At 56.5% G+C, this 18,386-nt stretch overlaps 1 protein-coding gene across 1 annotated transcript; it reads right to left on the reverse strand.

Annotated features, from left to right (window-relative positions):
* Window positions 1-9,837: 9,837 nt before the first annotated feature.
* GDF7 (growth differentiation factor 7) lies at window positions 9,838-14,732 on the reverse strand. Its single transcript, XM_067703608.1, has 2 exons — window positions 14,339-14,732; window positions 9,838-11,587 (listed from the first exon to the last, which is right to left on the reverse strand). Exons 1-2 carry the CDS (start codon window positions 14,730-14,732, stop codon window positions 10,629-10,631), a joined length of 1,353 nt encoding a protein of 450 aa, XP_067559709.1. The 3' UTR covers window positions 9,838-10,628.
* Between the last annotated feature and the right edge of the window lie 3,654 nt (window positions 14,733-18,386).

The raw sequence follows: 18,386 nt of genomic DNA on the forward strand, positions 1-18,386 counted from the left end.
TGTCTCTGTCTCTCTGTCCTCTGTCTCTCTCTCTCTCTGTCTCTGTCCTCTGTCTCTCTGTTTCTCTGTCTCTGTCTGTCTCTGTCCTCTGTCTCTCTGTCTGTCTCTGTCTCTCTCTGTCTCTCTGTTTCTCTGTCTCTGTCTCTCTGTCTGTCTCTCTCTGTCTCTCTGTCTGTCTGTCTCTATCTCTCCCCCTCCCTCCCTCCGTCTGAACCCTCACAGTCCCCTGGTCATGTCTTTATTGAAGTACTTGCCATTATTTCAGGAATTAGATTTTTATCCTCCCTGCCCCACTATCAACACTCCTTCCTGCCCTTAAAAAGAGTCCTAGGAGATGGGACTTGTATCTTAGTCACCTCTCTGTTCTCAGGGCTTATAGAATAGGGCTGTCACACAGAATAGTCAATAAATATTGTTTCCTAAATTAATAAAAGTTCCTGCCATAGGCAGCAACATAGCATAGGTTGCCTAATAGGCAACGTCTTCAGAAATACAGTTCCCTCAGTCAGACCAGCAGCGAATCACGTCGCTGGGACTCCTTGTTCCTCAAAACTGAATATGTAACTGGCTGTATGACATGGACTTGCTATTCTATCCCTTAAGCATTTCCTCAGCCTTGCTCTGCACAGTTGGGTCAGACAGATTCCAGGACAGAGACTGTTCACTATCTGGCACTAGCAAGGCCACGGCACGTCGCGGCCCATTCTTCAGCCCGTCCGGCTGCAACTGTTACTTCCGTTCTTCTATGATTAGAAAACCTCTGGAGTTTGGGTATTAGCAACTACCAAGTATGCGGTTACTACTTGTTGAGCCCTAGCCCTGTGTAACACCCCAAGTGGGAATCACAGCAACCGTACACGAGAGCCCGCTCCGGGGCAGCAGAGCGTTTTCACTTTGTATCGCATTCCTCAGACACTCTGGCAGAGGGGCTGTGCTGACCGCCCCACACTGGGACAGACTTCCTTGCTGGGTGAGTCTATGGGAAAATTCCTCTTCCTGGGGATGGGAATGTGACCCTGTGACTGGGCGTCCATGACAGCCAGGAGTGCGGTGCACCTGCAGGGCCTCCCTCCCTCACAGAGGAACCAGGATCCCACCTCTGCAAACCCACTCTCGTCGGGCTTTGCAGAACATCTGGGCTTCCTCCCGCTGGCCGCGGCTGCAGGGCCACGCACCTGCATGCGATTAGGGCTCAGCAGACGCCCCCAGCCTCACGGTCGGTGGCTGCACACTGGTGACACATCACAACGGATGAGTTTCTCCCCAGATCACTGTTCCTTCTGAGCAGAAGAGCTTCCCAGGGATACAGGAGCACAAGGCATCCACAACCAGGTCAGGCAGCTCTGCCCTCAGCAGGGCAGCGGTTGGTGGCATCGTTGCTTTGACCTGCCTTGGAGTGAGCAAAGAGCGGGCATTCCAGGGCACACCAGGGCCGGGGGAGCGGAGAAGTCAATCTTCGCCTCCTTTTAGCATCAGTCTGTGCAGGGCGTATAGACCGTCTCGCATCAGTGTTCGGGAAATAGGATAAAATTTTAAGTGCCACCCCTGACTTTCCTTTCTCCTTGTAACTAGCCCTTCTCAACTGAAAGTGTACTCCTCCAACCACAGAATTCCAGGGTAGGTCAAGTGGAGAGTGAAAAATAAGAAAATGAAGAACTGACCAAGGATCGTTAAAGCAAAGCAATGTAAGACTGTACGCTTTTCAATGGCAGAGTCATAAAGCTTTTATGTTTACAGCAACCTGCCAAGGGAGTTACAAGGTGCATTTTTATTCCAAAGAAAGAGACTCCTTTATTTGGTAGTAATGAAAGTAAGAAGCAAAAAGGAGCAGACTTTCTTGATTTACCTTTCACCAGAGCAGGACACATGACCAAGGGGACAGGCATTAACACCCTGCAGGAACACTGGATTACAGCGGACGTGTGCTGCCATCGCTCTGCAAAAAGGTGTGTCACACTGGCCCGATCCATATCCCAGAGGAGGTGATCCTGGTAACAAGTCATTAGTGAGGGCAAGTCCTTGTCATCGTCCCACAACTGCTGTTCCATCACTTATCCTCTCCCAGAAATACTTGGGAACGGATGAAATAGCTTTCTCCTTCAACCATAGGAAACAGGTGTGAGAGCCAGGGCAGCAGTGCAAGGCCGTGTGGTCGGTCCTCTCTTGCCTGGTCTAGGAGAGATGCTGAAGGAGCCAAGACAGCATCACACAGCACAGATCTTTGTACTTGTCCAGAAGAATACTGAGCAAAGGTATCCTGCCAAATTCGCTGTAGGACTTTGTTGGTTTCCCTAGAATATGTAATTGGCCTCGCCGAGGACGCTGCTGCAGTTGGGCTTCTGCCACTGGAATTCAAAGGCACAACTGTGCAGCCTCCAGAGTGGGAGTGCCCAGGCTTTCTAGATCCTGCAGCAGCTCGATATGTCTGAAAACAGAAAACCTTTCCACTCACACTGCGCTTGGAATGGCAACGATCACTCATGACAAACGCCGGCGCTCGTTTTCCAAAGAGAAAATGTTTTCCACTGCATTTTGGCCTCTTCTCCCCCGAACCCAAGCTGGATTCTTCTACCTTCCCATGCAGTGTCTTCATACGGTATGGGGCTGCACAGCGTCCTATGCAGTGTCACACCAGTCACAAAGACCCAGGAAGCAGCAGCCCCATGCCTGGGGCCCCCGTCCTCCTGGACTTAGAGCCTGAGGTGTTTCAAGGGGGAGTGGTTACCTTAAAGACTCATGGGCCCGGAACCCCTGTTTCAATGCAGTCACTCCTAATGCCTCAGTGGCTGGCTGGCTGTTATTAACATGGGAAGGCCGGATCTCAAAAAGTAGTTCTTTAAAGACCAGTCAGGAGCAGTTTTATCAATAAAATATTTAATCAACTTATCTGTACAAAATATTAAAATGGTTAATGAAGAGTACACAAGCATGTTTAACAAATATATATTGCTATATCATTGTCAAGAAAAATAGAGACGGTTGTTTTACAGTTCATTTACATTTCATTATGTACATCTATTTAAATTTGAGAATACATATACACAGTGGATTTGTACCTGCCCTCAAAGAGTTCCCTGCTGGCCGGCCTGGGCACGGGGGCAGCGTTCACGACGTCAGCTTGCACTGCCCAAGTGGCCAAGCAGGGCAGCAGGGAGCTGGCCCGATCTCCAGCCCCCAAGCCTCAGAGTTCTGCCCTGGCCGAACCAGAGCTGGAAAACAGGTGACAAAGGAGATTCCAGCTTGTGTTAAATGAGTTTAAAAACCTCTCCCCCTTTCCCACCTTACTCCCAAGCCAAGCTGAGAAACACTAAGTGTCACTGCAAAATGAAAGGGACTTCTCCCCCCCAATAATTAATTTTGTCTTCAGCTGCTGAGGGAATGGTGTGTCATTGAACTGTGATGGCATCACCGTCACTTCGAGTTTTGCCCATTTCCTTAAAATCACAGTATTGGAGTTTGGAGTGTGTGTGTTTGTCAAGGGGCAGGGTGCCCATCACGTCAGATGCCACTGTCCACCCAGGGCCCGCTTAAACAGCACCGCAGGTAAGCTGGTGCAGGACTTCTGCAGAAGCCTTCATGGTGAGAAGAACTGCTTTCATATATTAAAAAAAAAATTCTATCCAAACTTTTCAGAATCCCCTATTGTCATCTGCTAAAGGACAAGTAAAAATCGTAAAAAAAAAAAAAAAAAAAAAAAAAAATCCTTGTAAAAAATCATTAACTTTTCATTTGGGGTGAAATATTTGCAGCTAAAAGACCTAAAGTGACTCGATTATGATTCTTTGTCGTAAAGAACATAAAAGCTGTTCACACTACAGCATAAAGTGAAACACCAAAAACAAAACAATTACTCTAAGGATGCTCGTATTCAATCCATGATTGATCCAGGTGGAGCGTGACCGAGAAGTTCCCCTTTCCAGAGCCTCTGTTCCTGGCTTGGAACTTGAGTACTTCCCAGCCAGAAAACACATTTTATCACGAGCTTGCTTTCTCCCTGAACTGTATCATCACTTTCTAAACAGGATGCTGAATGGCTGACTTTGCTCTGACTCTGAAAGGTCCTGACCCGGAAATATAAGTTGCAAAGAAATAAGCCCGACTCGTGCGTGCACCCCTTCCTCAAGCCAGCCTGCTCACCTCAAGCCAAGCTGCTGTTGCCCTGAGCCACGGGGATACGTGCATCTTTTTCTGCCCTTGGCAGCCTTCAGTCACTCAGAGATAAACATGCAGACAAGGAAAGGCCTTTGACACACCTTGTCAGTGCTATTCAGACCCACTGACCCCACTGAAAAATCTGGGTGAGGGCCGCTCAGGGGTGAGAGGTCTGAGAGAAAGCAAGCTAATCAGAAAGAATGTACAACAGGCACACGTTGTGTGCAGCTGCACTGAACCACCAGCTAGAGGCTGCCCTTCCGCATCCTGCGGCCCAGGGAACGTGCTCAAGGGAGGTTCAGCCTGGGTGCTCCCGACGGGTTTGTGTTTACCTCTAATTCAGCAGGACTCCTGTGAATAAGCCTGGCAGGGTGGGGTCTGGTCCCGGTCAGCCACGAGCACACCTCAGCCCCAGAAGGCTCAGCTGAGGTTCTAGATTCTGGAAGTGTCTGAGCAGAGTCCAGGCTGGGAGCAGACACCTCGCCCCGCCTCTTGATGCAATAACCGCTGGTCAGGTGGAACAGTACAGAGACGAAAAGAAGTGGCTGCAAAGGAGACAGCCGCTGGCCTGCCCCCGCCCGGCCAGATCTCCAATCACAGCGCCACCACACTCCTGCTTGCCTGCATCTTAAAAGACAGTGAAAAAGAAATGCAAAAGCTACACTGTGCCACCAGGCCTAAAGGTGCCTGGGACTTGACCATCAGAAGCTTCTCCGTGTTTTTTTAGACAATTTATTTCACATCTCATTACTGACTTAGAAAGAAGATAAAAATTTCTGCACTGCCCTAAACTAGCAGGAGGAAGTTCATCAGGAAAAAAGAGTGAAAACTGTGTTTCATACACCAGCAGGCTAAGCTGCCCTGCTTACAGACTTACCTGCCTGCTGAAACACCTCTCAGGAAGCGTCTGCGAACACTGCAGCCCTCTTACGTTGGAGGCGGGGTGCGTGTGAGAGAAGCCAGTCCTTTCTTCTGCCAGCACGGCACACACAGTATATACTAGAATGTACTAGAAGGGGCCTGCAGGCCCGCTCCCGGAAGGTCTGCACAGGCAAAAAAGCGGACCACCACTCACTGCTTGCGCTGCTCTGGGGATGCATTTGTACTTTTCAACAACTGTAAGCATGACTTGAAATGCAAACTAATTTTTCAACGACCTCACACTCTTCGCTTCCACCCTGGGAGGCCTGGATGGCTCTGCTGTAGCTGCTGCTGCTGCCATGAAGCCCCAACACGAACACTGCCTATGGCTAAGCCCCAGGCCCGGGGCACCCAGGGTGCCGGCAGTTGCGGGGCGGGTGGGAAGAGGCTGAGCTCCGGGTGCACAAACGGCCCGAGCAGACAGCAGCCCTGAATGAGTGACCAGCCCGTGCCACAAAGGTCAAATCCTCGATCACCCCCGCTGACTGACTAGGCTGACTTCCATCCCTCTCCCTGCAGTTGCGTCCAGGCAGGTGGCTCTCTGCAAGGCTGCGATGGTGGCCCTCCTGGAAAGAACAGGCTTCTCTCGCCTAACGCCTCTTTGCAAGTTAACTGTTCGTGCAGTTTTCAGCTCTGGGCACAGATTAAAGTCCAGGACAACACAAAGGGAGGAAGAAGCCTGCTCCAGTAAAGGCCCGGAAGGCTCCAGGTACCGAAGGCCGAGCTATCTGAAAAATCAGAAGTAACATCTTTTTGCCCCCTCCTTTCTAGTGTTCCTTAGTGTTTAACTCTGCCACCATTTTCCAGGGCCTAGAAAAGAAGAGAAAGAGTAGCTCTCTGGTACCTGGCCCTGGGTGGCAGCCCCGGCAGCTGGGTCGGACACGGGCATGGCAGGGAGGTAGCTGAGGGGCGGGTGGGGGCCTGGCGGAGCAGTTCATCCTCAGACGGGCTGGCTTGCCTCATCCAGGGACTCTGGGACAGTCCGGCTCGCCAACAAGGCACAGCCTCTTCTCTCCTCTGCTCCCACAGAGGCACCAGCAGCATGGGCGCCTGCCCAAGACCGAGTGCGGCTCTACCCACCCCGTGTGAGTCCAGGCAGAACTCAAGCAGCGCTGGCAGCGCCCCTCAGCTGGGACACAACGTGAGAAAGGTCGTGACTTTGGTGGGCTGAGCCCTAACCAACCTGCCCCCCCCCCCCAGCAAGATCGTGGCCTCCCCCGCGCCTGCCTTGCCCCAGGGGGAAATCAAAGCACCATCCAGGAAGCACCAGCAAAGGCTAAGAGTGTAATGAACACACACACACACAGGCAAAAGCTGCAGCACTTGTGAGAGCGGCTCTGGGACTGGCTCTGAGGGAACCTTCTCCAGAAAGTCACATCTGCTCTGCCTTTGAATGACGTCAGTGGGCTCTGGGGACAAAGGAGAATCCCAGTACCATGGGACCTGAGCGCTCCTCATTTTATAGGAGCAGAAGTTGAAGCTCTGAGCAGGGCGGTGGCTTCTGCAGAGATGCCTTGTGGAGCGGGCTTCCTGCGGTGGCCGTGCCGGGTGGGGCAGTTCAGTCCTGGGCGTGAGGAGGCCATGGTGGGCTCGGCCGCCAGCGCCACCCACAGCCCCTCAGAGGGGTCTAGCTGCCTCCCATTCCCACTGTCCTCTAGCTGTTAGGTTCACTCAGCCACTGACTCCTCCCTGCCCAGGCCAGGCCCTCTCTGAGAGGACGATGCCGGCCCCTGGCCCCTTCTAACTGCTGCCTTCCAGAGCCTCCCAGCCCACCCGGCATCCCCCAGAGGCCCTCGGGCCCACAGCCCACTGAGCCAGCCCTGCGTTCTGGACCTGCAGGAGGTTCTGTGTCCTGAGAATCTGTGGCGCAGAGATGGCTGCAGTGCTTTCTCTTCCTCTCACTGGATTTTCTGGAGAGCACATTCAAGAGGGGAAGAGTCTGACTCTGTGCACAAGCTGCTCTTGAAAAGCATTCGGTTCCTCTCCCTGCTTTAAGAAGATCTGTCTACAGTCCATAGCTATTTTCTGCTTTGAGTTTGAATGAAGTTGAGATCAGGATAAGTGACTTGTAGGGTTTGAATTACACTGGGATCACATCCACAAGGTGCTCGGTACTCCCTTGAGCACTGGTAGAAGCGAGGTTTCTACTCCGGCCGACACCTCTGAGAGCTGTCAAGGGGGAAGTCATCGCACTGGGGTTTGACGGGTGACTCGCCAATCACACAATCCACTCCTCTTCTCCCTCCCGTGCCATGTTAGCAGTAAGATGCCAGGACAGGAGGGCGAAGGGGAGCGTGTACACGATGAATAGCACAGCTCAAGCCTGCTTCCCCAAGCTAAGCTGACAAAGCCTGCCACCCTCTCCGGAGGACCCAGCCCCCCGACTGGAAAGCCAGAATTCAGCCAGACAAGCATTGCGGCATCGGTGGCCACGGGCAAGGGTCGCCCTTGGTGCAGAAGTCTGGCTTCAAGCAGCAGTGACCAGACTGCCTGGGTGTTTGACACACCCGGCACCAACCCCCTGAGGGCCCCAGCTGGCCTGCCCTGTGCTCCCCAGCCAGGGATGCCAACCCTCCCTCTCTAGCAGGAAGAGTAGTTTGAATGATCTCAACTAGCAGTACAAGATTCTCCCCCAGCAAAATGGAAAATGTGATTTACTTTGAGAGGAATACGTTGGTGACCACAGGTGAGATGGGGAGAGCCACCTTCGCTCGCAGTCCTGACACACTCCGTCCCTGATTGTCAACAGCCAGCTCTCTCACCCATGGGGATGGGAGATTCCAGCTGGGTGATTCGGCCCTGCCCCCTGGTGTCTAGAAGACAGACAGACGGTACACGGCACTACCAACTGTGCGGGCGGAACACGCTTCTCCACATCTTGACAATGCTACTCAAACCACAGCTCTGCAGCAAAAACCTGTCTGCCTCCACACGTGATGGCCCTTTTGCTGTCTTTTTTACAAAGTGCAGCACACCATCCCCTCCATTCACCTGCTTTTAACTCTGAGACGCCAGAAGCCTGATATGGTCCACGGTGGTCCCTGGTGGTTACATGCAGCTCTGGAGGAGATCTAGGAGGCCTTCCTTTTATGTGATAACACACTGAGGGCATAAGGGGCCATCGAAGGAATCGTCACTGACCAAGGACAGCGTTCCCCATCCAGGGGTGCTGCCTGGACTCAAGATGCAGGGAGATGCCCCCCTTCCGCCGTCATTTACAACGCCCCTTGGGAGAAGCAAGTCAACAGAGGAAACAGAAAATGAACATTTTTTTCCCGCCATAAAAAGCTCAGGCTAAATCAAATCCCAAATTGTTTTTCCGAGTCACTAAAAAAGCATCAAATGTTTGCTTTTATCCAAAGATATTATATAGCCTAGAATTTCTCCAAAATAATATTTAGCTATAGTTTTTCAGCTCCCTTTCTAAAACTTCTAATACCACATCTTTTAATACTTTAATGCCATTTTAAAAATTCTTCATTATGACAGGTATCAGGGCAATCACCATGCAATGATTATTGAAATCATATTTTGGAAAAGGAGAGTGCGGCTTCCCTGGCAAAATTCGTAAATGTTTGTCCAGTCATTGAAATCGGATGGAAGCCACTTTGGGATTGTGTTATTTGTTCGTTTTAACCTGAAGAGACTGTTGCATTTTCAGGTTATGTATAGCTACTCACATAGCCACAGCATATAAATTCACATTATAAGTGTGCTTTCTCCTCCTTTGGGGGAACTTTAAAGGATAAAAAGGACTCAGGTGGGACCTTAAATAAATTAGCTGCATCTAAATCTTTCAACTTTCTCTCTCTCTTAAGAGTGTAATCACTGAGAATTAAAATTTGTATAAATTGTCTTGGACCTTAGCATCCAAGACAAGAAGGGCAAGATGAATGCCTCTTGGGGACCCTAAAGGAGAAAGCCCAGCACAGCCGTAAACGGGAGGACCCAGGAGGGCTGCAGGGTTTCTCAAGGAAGCCCTCGGAGCCCCAGACAGGTGGAATCCAACTTGTTTCTCTTCCCTCTCCCAACCATCTACACAGGCCACAGAGGACTCCCAGGCAGAAATGAACCAAACAGGACCACGAAGTCTGGCATGTTCGACCTCCCTTTTACATGGACAGACACTCTCACCATCAGCAAGAATCCTGGGAGCAAAATACAGAGACTGGGGGATAGGCTTCCACCTCCGGCCCCCATACCACCACCCTTCTAAAGGGGCCACAGCAGCCGAGCTGCAGATGCCCGTCCACGGAGCAAGTAGGGGAGGGGCCGACCTGCCTCCTGCTCTGAACCACTGGGTTGTGGGGAGTTGAAATCTCACAAAAGCAATTTTGTGTGGCTTCGCTTCCCGTTACTATCGCACTGCCAAAACCCACAGCAACAATACAGTGAAAGCACGTCAAAGCCGACACAGCCTTGATAGCTAAGCACAAGCACGTGTTGGCCACTCGAAGGCATCATTTGGAGGGGGCTGTGCCTACCCGGCAGACAAGCCCCAGTCCTCTGCAGGAGTCCGCCCTAGGACACCTCCGGGCCTCTTTCAAACCCTAGGAGCCTCCTCCCAGCTCCTTAGGAAAACCTCCTGGCAGGTCTCTAGGGAAAGCCATAGCGCCCCCTTTCCCCATCCCCAGACATTGCACTAGCTTCCTCCTGCGCGCCCCCAAGGCACTGCGGACACCGCGGTCTACCCAGCTTAGGAGCTGCAGAAACTGACAGATGCCGCGCACCCCCGACCCGATGACATGTCAGGTCAGACTGGCGCTTTAAAACCTCTCCCCCATCTCACCTCCCCCCTCCGAAAATTTTCTTTCCACTTTCTAGATCATTCCCAATTGGAATTTGTATTTTTTTAAAAAGGTGGTGCTGACCGTTGCCGAGATCTGGGAAGCTCCACAATGCAGTCTTTCCGACAAATGTTCCTTTTCAAAACTGGGAGAATGTTAGATTTTGAAAGTTCGAGGGAAAAGATAAGGCCTTTTGCAGCGGTTCCTCCCCAGAATAAATGGCCCCGATGCAACGCAAGCCTTCGGAAAGGGCGTTACAGCCCTTCCGTCGGTCTCAGGTGCAACACCGGGAACCCTGCCCCCCAGCGGGCCGTGCCCCACACTCAGCCGGAAACAAAAAGGGGTGAAATGAGACTCAAGTATCCCTTTAGCTCCCCCATGCTGAAGCCCCCAATTCCCTAACCCGTTTCTACCCGATTTGGTGCCGGTTACTGTAACAGCAATGCAAAGCCATCCTCCCCCCAAAAGGGGGCGGTGGGCGCAATGGTGATCTGTTTGCAAAATACACATGACTGTGACATTCGGTAGCGTCAAGGTCATCTCTTCCCAGGGCTTTCGGATGCTTCCACCGTAAACGTGCGCATGAGTGACGAAGTGTATGGGTGTGAGTGTTGGTGTGTGAACGTGCGCTCTTCCTCCTCCGTGCGGCCGCCGGGCCAGACTCCGACACGCAGCCACGCTAGGTGACAGGCTCGGCCCGAAGCTGCTCTCAGAGGGGAGTCCTTGGTGGCGCGGCTGCCCCCTCCCTGGCCCGGCCTGGCCCGCATGCTACCTGCAGCCGCACGCCTCCACCACCATGTCCTCGTATTGCTTGTAGACCACGTTGTTGGCGGCGTCGATGTAGAGGATACTGATGGGGCTGAGGCGCGCGGGCACGCAGCAGGAGGCCGGCGCTGCATCCGGCGCCATGGAGTTGAGCAGTGTCTGAATGATGGCGTGGTTGGTGGGCTCAAGGTGCGAGCGCAGCGGGAAGTCGCAAACGCCCTCGCAGTGGTACGCTTCGTAGTCCAGCGGCGCGATGATCCAGTCGTCCCAGCCTAGCTCCTTGAAGTCCACGTGCAGGGGCTTGCGGCTACAGCGACTCCGGCCCCTGCGCCCGTGGCTCCGGCCCTCGCCCCCGCCGCTGCCCTGCGCTGCCCGAGTCCCGGCCAACGCCGTCCGCCGCCGCCTGCGGCCGCCGATGACCGCCGTTGGCAACCCCATGCCAGGTCCCTGATCCGGCGGCGGCTCCGCTGCCAGTGCGGCCCCGAGCGCGCGGGCCTGGGCGCGGATCTCTCGGAACAGGCTCTCCTTCTTCTGCGTGCGGGAGGAGACGACCAGCAGCGCGCGCTCCTCCGCCGCCGCTCCGCCTCCGCCCCGCGAGTCGAAGCCCAGCAGCCGCAGTGCCAGTGGGACCAGCGCGGGACCCGCCACTCCGCGCAGCAAGAGGCAGAACGCGCGGGTGACTCGCGGCTCCCGGCGGTGGCGCCGCAAGGCGTCCGCCACGTCGAACACCTCCCAGCGCGCGGTGTCCAGGGGCTCGGCGGCCCGGGAATGCAGCAAGCGCGGCGCGCGCGCGGCGCTGGGGCACGTGGACAGCAGCAGCAACGGGAGGGTCGCGCTGCCGGGGCCCCGCTCCGGAGACTCGCGGCGCAGCACACGCAGCTCCGCGCCCACCACCTCGTCGGCGTCGGGAAGGCTGGACACGTCGAACAGGAAGTTCAGGCCGGTCTCCGTTGCCGATTCGTCTGCCGGGGACGGGCAGAGACAGAGAAAGAGCGGTGTGAGAGCGAAGCCGGCACGCCTGGCCACGGGGCCTCCTAACTGCAAATAGCAACTACCCTGGACGTGAGAACAAGGCTCGCTGGAGCCGGCGCCTGACCGGGCGTCTCGGCTCCAGCCGGAAAGCCGCCAGCCTGGTCCGGAAGAAAGGGAGCCTTAGGTTCAGATTATCTGGATCTGGGTTTTCGTTCGTCGAGCCAAACGATTTCCGACAACCCACGGACATCAACTGAACGCACCCCCTCACCCGAGACCAAGACTTAAGGCCACTACAGTCCACTGCCTGCCCCAGAGCCATGGGTTTTCGAAGACGAGGTCGGAGGCCAGATTTTCAGCCGCTGGCAGAAAGAAGGCCCGGTGGGCGCATCAGAGGTCGTGCGCCTCTTCAAGACCTGGAGGCCAGGCCGGCCGCGGTAAGGGGACTGCTGGTTATGGCCCTGCTTAGCCGCCAGGAGAGCCTCGGAGTCCCGGTTGTGCGAAAACGGAAAATTCTTGTCCCCTGTAAACTGCTTCTGCTACCTCTCTTCCCCAGCCCAGCCTGGACATTCCAGCCGGCCACGATCTCCCATGCAGGCGGGGGCTCGCCTAGAAGGGGAACGCGCCCTCAGGGCTGCAGAACCCTTTAGTGCCTCCAGCCTCCTCGCTTTGCTGAAGGGGAACTGAGGCCCAGATTAGGGGCCCGGCTCAGCCCCTGGTCGCGATGGGGAACTCCAGGCTCAGCTTCTCCCAGTGTTTCCGCCACCTCCGACGGAGGGGAAAGGCGGCAAAGGAGCGCAAGCAACCTTCTGGGAAGGGTTTGAGGCAGCCGGGACTGCCTTGCTGCAGTGAGGGCAGCGAACCGAGTGAGGTCTCCCCGCCAGTACCCTCTGGTCCCCTCGCAGACTTATTCTTTCCCTCCGTTATGACTCAACTCGGGCTTTGGGATTTTACTTCTGGTTGTGGGCACTTTTTTCTTTTGGGGCTCAGAAAGGAAAAAAGAGTTGAAATTCCACCAAGCAGCAGATAAGGAGCTCCCTTTGAAGAAGGTCATATGGTTTCGTTTTGCCCCAAACGCGAAGAGACTGTGCACACTCCCCCCACTATTGGAGATTTGCTCACCAACCACAGATGCCATGCCATCGACTCCTGGGGTCTGAAGTCTGGGTGCTGCGGTGACCTCAGGCAGCCCTGCTCCAAGCTGAGGCTCCGGGTGGAGAGGGAAGCAGGAGAGGCACTGGGCAAGTGCTCCCCACCCCTCCCCCGTGCTTTCTCCCAAGGGCTTGCTCGCTGCCACACTTTCTCTGAGCTTCTGCAGCCCCTCTCAGCTTTGAGATGCTGCCACTGCATCCTCTCCCTCCAGAGAGAGGAAGGAGAGGCGGCCTTACTAGCCTTGCCAACCAAGCAGAGCTCCCCAGGAAAGGATTTAGCTCAGGCTGAGACCACTGAAGGCCTAACTCGACCTAAGAAAGAACATCTGGTGCCTCTACAAGCTTAGGGCCCTGCACATCTCACCTCTCCCACAGCTGGGAGCCCACTCTGCAGAATCAGGACTGGGGCCTTCCCTGGCTCTGTACACCAGGACCTGGGCTCCCTATGAGTACCCTAGCAGCCCATCCAGGATGCATGCCAGGCCCTCGGAGAATGCTTGAAAGTTCCCACCAGATTATAAGGCCATTTGGGCCCAGGATGCCCCTGTATCCCAAATAAAGCAGTCTGTGTAGACGTTATGTGTATGTTGGAGGGGGCGAGAGATTTGATCTCTGCCCTGCCTCTACCTGCTTTCCCAGGCTAGGGTCGGGCATATACAACCCCCAGTGGCTCCCAGGCAGGACCTGGATTGCAGCAGCACTTAACTTTCCGGCCCTATTTGCCTTTCTTTCCTTTCTGCCTTCCATTCTGGGTCTCTGGCTGGATAGAGTTAAGGCCGAAATTACTTGCATTTCCTCCTGAAATTAGTTAAATTTTCCCTATCTGTCTGTTTTAATGGCTTCAATAGAGATTAATAAAATCCAGATGACACTCACCGACCACCACAGTCTCACCTAAGTCCTACCTTTGGAGGGCTCAGGGCGGAGTAAGGTGGGGTACTTGGTCCCAGAGAAGCCTGCATTCCTGCAGCGTCGCTGGCCCTCCTCTCCTCTCTACACAACCGGAGTCCTTCACCTCTGGCTCCCCCAGGGGCCTAGCACAAGGCAGGCACCCATAGCTACACACCTCTACCCAGACGCAGCCTGCTTAGAAGGGCCCTCTCCATACCTGGTGATGCCACCAGCCTCTCCAGAACCATTTACTTTAGTCTGATGCCTGCTGTGTCCCGCATTCCCCTCATTTCCCCCAGTTTGTACGGCCCCCCGCAAGACTGGGAACTGCAGAGCAACGAAGCAGCCACCGCCACCACCACTGCGCAGTCCCTCTGGGCCGGACCCCCTCCTTGCTTCTCCGGATCTCCAAAACAGCCTGCCTCCTCGAGGGGACCCGCCGGCCGGCAGGGCCCGGGCAGCCCGGCAGAGGGACGGGCTCAGCCCTCCGGGGCCGGGCCCCGCAAGCTGCCGCGGCTCTAGCCACAGTCCAGGCGCTGCGGGTTCGGGTGCGTGGGCCTCGGCGAACTTTCTAACACCTGAGGCTGGGATGTGCGGGGACCAAGGCCCCCCGAATGGAATGGTGCCGGAACAAGGCTCCGGCGGTGACCTCAGCCTAGGACCCGACAGGATGGACTAGCGCAGTGGAGGTGTGAGTACCTTGGGTCGCCTGGTCTGCGAAGCCGGTGATTGTGTCCGCGCGGCTGTGGCGGCCAGAACCCGAGGTGGAGGCGGCGACTGCCCCGGCCGGAGCCCTCCCGGCCAGGCTCCGGTAAAGCGACATCATGAATTGATGCGGCACCACCGAGCCGTTCCTGAAGCCGGAGCCCGCGGCGCGGCGCGCGGCGCGGGGCCCGAGAGCCGCGGCGGCCGGGGCAGCGGAGGCGCCCGCAGTCGCGGCGAGGGTCCTCCCGCCGCCGCCGCCGCCGCCCCCCGGACTCCCGGTCGGCCCTGCCCCCGCCGCTCGCAGCACGGCGGCCGCTTCGAGCCCGTCGCGGGGGCGGCAAGCGCTCAGCAGCCAGAGGCACAGCGCGGCGGCCGCGCTCAGGTCCATGGGCTCCGAGGGCCAGGCGGGCGGGCGGCGCGGGCTCCGTGGCTTCGGGAAGTCCCCCGGCGCCTTTTGAACATAGTGTTTAATAATGGGGGAAGTGTGCGCAGCAAGCTGCGGCCCCCCCTCCTCTCCCACCCCACCCCCGCCCAACGCCCGGAGCAGCGCCCCCTGCTGAACACTCGAGCGGCAGCGCCGCGCCCCCTACTCCGGCCTAACGCTGAGCCCAGGGCCGGAGCCTCCTCCCCCAGCCGAAGCGCTTCGCCCCCACTCTCGCTAGGCGAGTGTCACCGGCCGGAGGCTCCCGCGACAAACCGGGGCGCCGCCTCGCTCTCCCAGGGCAAAGTGACCCCCTCCGCCCTCGCTGCGCCCGGGCCAAATGCGCCCTCGGGAGTCAGAGGCTCCGAGATATCGCGCGTACCCGCCCAGCGTCTTCCCTACTCCCCTGCGGAGAAGCACCCGCCCCCCGCCCGCTCCTGTACTGCAGGGGCCCGAGACGCCAGAAGTGCGGCCGCGGAGGGGCTCGGCCTCGCCTGTCAGTGCCACGATCCCGTGGCCACCGCGCACAGAGAGGCCACCAGGGCGCGCAGGGTTGACACAAAAGCGCGTTTTTGATCACCGGTTCTGCGGTTCCCCACCCTGGCACAGCTTCCTAAGATCGGAGCGGGAGGCCGGAGCCGGGGAGGAGACCCGTAGGGAAGAGAGGGCTAGCGGCTGGAAGGGCAGGCCGGAAGGACAGCGGGACAAGGACCGACGGTCGAAAATCAAAGGTTTGGGCGCTGAACACGCGCTTAGACGGGAGCCAGGATCTTAAAGGAGCTCAGGAACTACGAAGGCAGCCCGAGGGTGATGAGGGGACTCCCGCGCGGGAGCGGCTCCCCGAGTTCGTCTGTGCATCGAAAGTGAGGACCTTCCGCCCGCCTCCCAGGGGCCCGGCTAACAGAAACGGGCTACCGGGTATGTTGGGGCGCGGGCAGAGCCGGGAGGGCGGGCGGTGAAGAGCCTCGGGGTGGCGCCTCCGTACTTCCTTCCTGGGCCTCGGTTCTCCCGCAGGGCGGGGGATGGATGGAGGGGGCGCCCGGGACCGCAGTCGCGCGGGCAGCTTGGCACTTGGGTCCGCAGCCCGCAGGGGTAGGTCCCCGGGAGGCCACATCTCAGGGAGACGCGCCAGGGAGGGTGGTCGTCGGCGGGTGTCGGCTTAGCTCCACCAGCAGCCCGGACATCCCTCGAATGCGGGAAAGCCCAGCGGATGGACAATCCGCTGTTGCGCGGACGGCGGGCTGCAGCCGGACGGCTGGAGCCGGACGTATCCCCGTAGCAGGGCAGGCGCGTCCTTTTATTTTAAAATTATATTTGCTACCGAACTGGAAATCTAGGCGGGGGTAGTGCGTCACAGTTTCTTTGAGTGGGCGATCAGCGGCAGCCCGACGCCACCGGACCCAAAGCCGCGTGAGTCCCTCTCTCGCCCGGCTGCCCCGCACTCTGACCCACGGAAGACGCCCGGCCCGGGGAGCTCCTGGGCCGACTGCGGCCCCAGGCTTCTGAGCTCCCCAACACCCGCTGCTTCGTCCCAAGCGAGCTCCTCAGTCGTCGCCCTGCCGACCACCGCGGAGATGCAGCGCCCGCTCAGCTGGGGACTTTGGGCCACACACCTCTCGGGGTCGTATGGGAGCAGGAGAGGCCTGGCAAAAGGTCGTAACTCTCGGACCCCAGGCGGATCAGGGGGGCGGAGGAAAAAGGCCCGAGGTTCGCGTGGGAATGTCTGGGCAGGAAGGGTGGTGGGAGGCTGGGATGACCGGGGCTGCATTAACCCACCTTGCCTTTGGGACCGAGGGCAGAGAGCCCCGACAAGGTCGTGGTCACGAGTCCCCCTCTCTGCGTGGTCCCGGTACAGAGCGGCCCTGCACGAACCCACGCAGGCTGTCTGGCAGAGCCGCCCCCTAGAGACACTGGTCAGTCAAAATAGTGGCCGCCCAGCCACTGGTCTCTCCGCTCATGCCGGTGCTGCGTCCCTGCTGTCTTTCTTGGCCTCCTTTCCTCCTTCAGCCACGCACAGTCTTCGGAAGTTTTGCACGTCATCTCGTCTGTGATTTGCACAAACACCCTAGGAGCCCTGAGCTGGGGTCAAGTAGCCCTGGTTCTGGTCATGGCTTTGCTCTTAACAACCAGTCCCTTGCATCATCTGGGCTTCGACTTCTCCAGCTGTGTGAGGGAGAGAGTGGAAGGGTCCCGGCCCAGGCTTGGTACAGCAGGTGCCAAATAAACGTTTGTTAATTACATGATCCCTCCACCTTGAGGTCACCTTGGGACTTAGGAATTAGGGTTGGGGGCCATGTGCTCTTGCTGTCCCTGTGGGAGCAGGCCATTAAGCTTCTTTGAGACTGAATTTCCTCTTCTATAAAATGGGGAGATTCTCACTTCAGGAAGGTGGTGTGTGTCCAGGATAACAGGCTGGCACAGAGGAGGCTCAGTCGCCCTGCATCTGTTAGTCTGTTCTGGGTCCCTAGGGAGATGATGGCCAAGAGAGAAGTAGCTTGTAGGCACCGGAAGGCTCTGGAGGAGACTGCTGGGGGGAGGGGTGTGGGGTGCTGCTGCTCGAGCCAACACCCAGCAGCTGCGTGTGCTTGAGCCAGGCCTTAGCTGCTGTCACCTGTGTTTCTTGGTCCGTAAAATGAGGCAATAATGCATTCATTCATTGTTTATCCATCCCTCTATTCGCTCCTTCTTTCCAGTAAATACCGTGAGCAGCCTTCCATGTGCTGTGGATTCAGCAACGCACAGGGCAAACGCATGGAGCTTTTGTAAGGGCAGAAGAGACAGGAAACACGTAGATCCGTAAATGCACGAGAATGTACAGCGCACTGTTAGGTGGTTCAAAGTAAAGTGATGGGAAGGGGGGATGGAGGGCCTTTTTGACCAGCCACACTGAAGGGGAGGGAGGAAGGGACACTTGGGCCATGTCTGGCTCCCTTTCCTTCCTCTCAAATAATGATGATAACTGTCAATAATGGTCACTGTTAACCAAATAATGATGGTTCTTCTCCAAGTGCCAGGGGCCCTGGCAACTGCTTAACGTAACTCATGTCACTTCATTCTCACCACTGCTGTGTCCTGTGAGGTAGGTATTATTATTCCCATTTTATTGACAAAGAAAGTTGAGTCGCAAAGAAATTTAACCCCTTTCCCAGGTCACCTAGTGAGTGGCAGAGCCTGCAGTCAGCGACGCTTGGCTGGGCAAAGGGTTACCTCTGGCTGCCCAGAGGGGAGGTGAGATTGTGGGGGGCTGGACCTGCAACACTCTCCCTAACTCCAGTGGAGAGGCAGAGGGTCCTGGCTTTCCTTGCAAGCTCTTTGGGAAATTCTTGGCAGAAAAAGAACTCTCAGGTCCAGGTGAGGATTATGAAAGCATCGTCTTAGGGACTCCTTCCTGCCTCTGGCGTCAGCTGGGAGCTCACAACACCCGCCACTGAACACACTCTGTCATCACCGACACCAAGGCCTGCCGTGACTGGAAAAGCCACGGAGCTCAGAGTAGGACAGGCTAGTAGGATCACGTGGTCCAAGGGCTAAGTTTACGTGATGTGACATGATGGCCTAGCGAGTCAGGCCCACAGTGAGGGCTTGACTTGGCCAGGACTCTGGATGCCCTGTCCAGAGCTT

Source organism: Pseudorca crassidens, chromosome 14, assembly GCF_039906515.1.
Source record: "Pseudorca crassidens isolate mPseCra1 chromosome 14, mPseCra1.hap1, whole genome shotgun sequence".
Lineage (NCBI taxonomy): Eukaryota > Metazoa > Chordata > Mammalia > Artiodactyla > Delphinidae > Pseudorca > Pseudorca crassidens.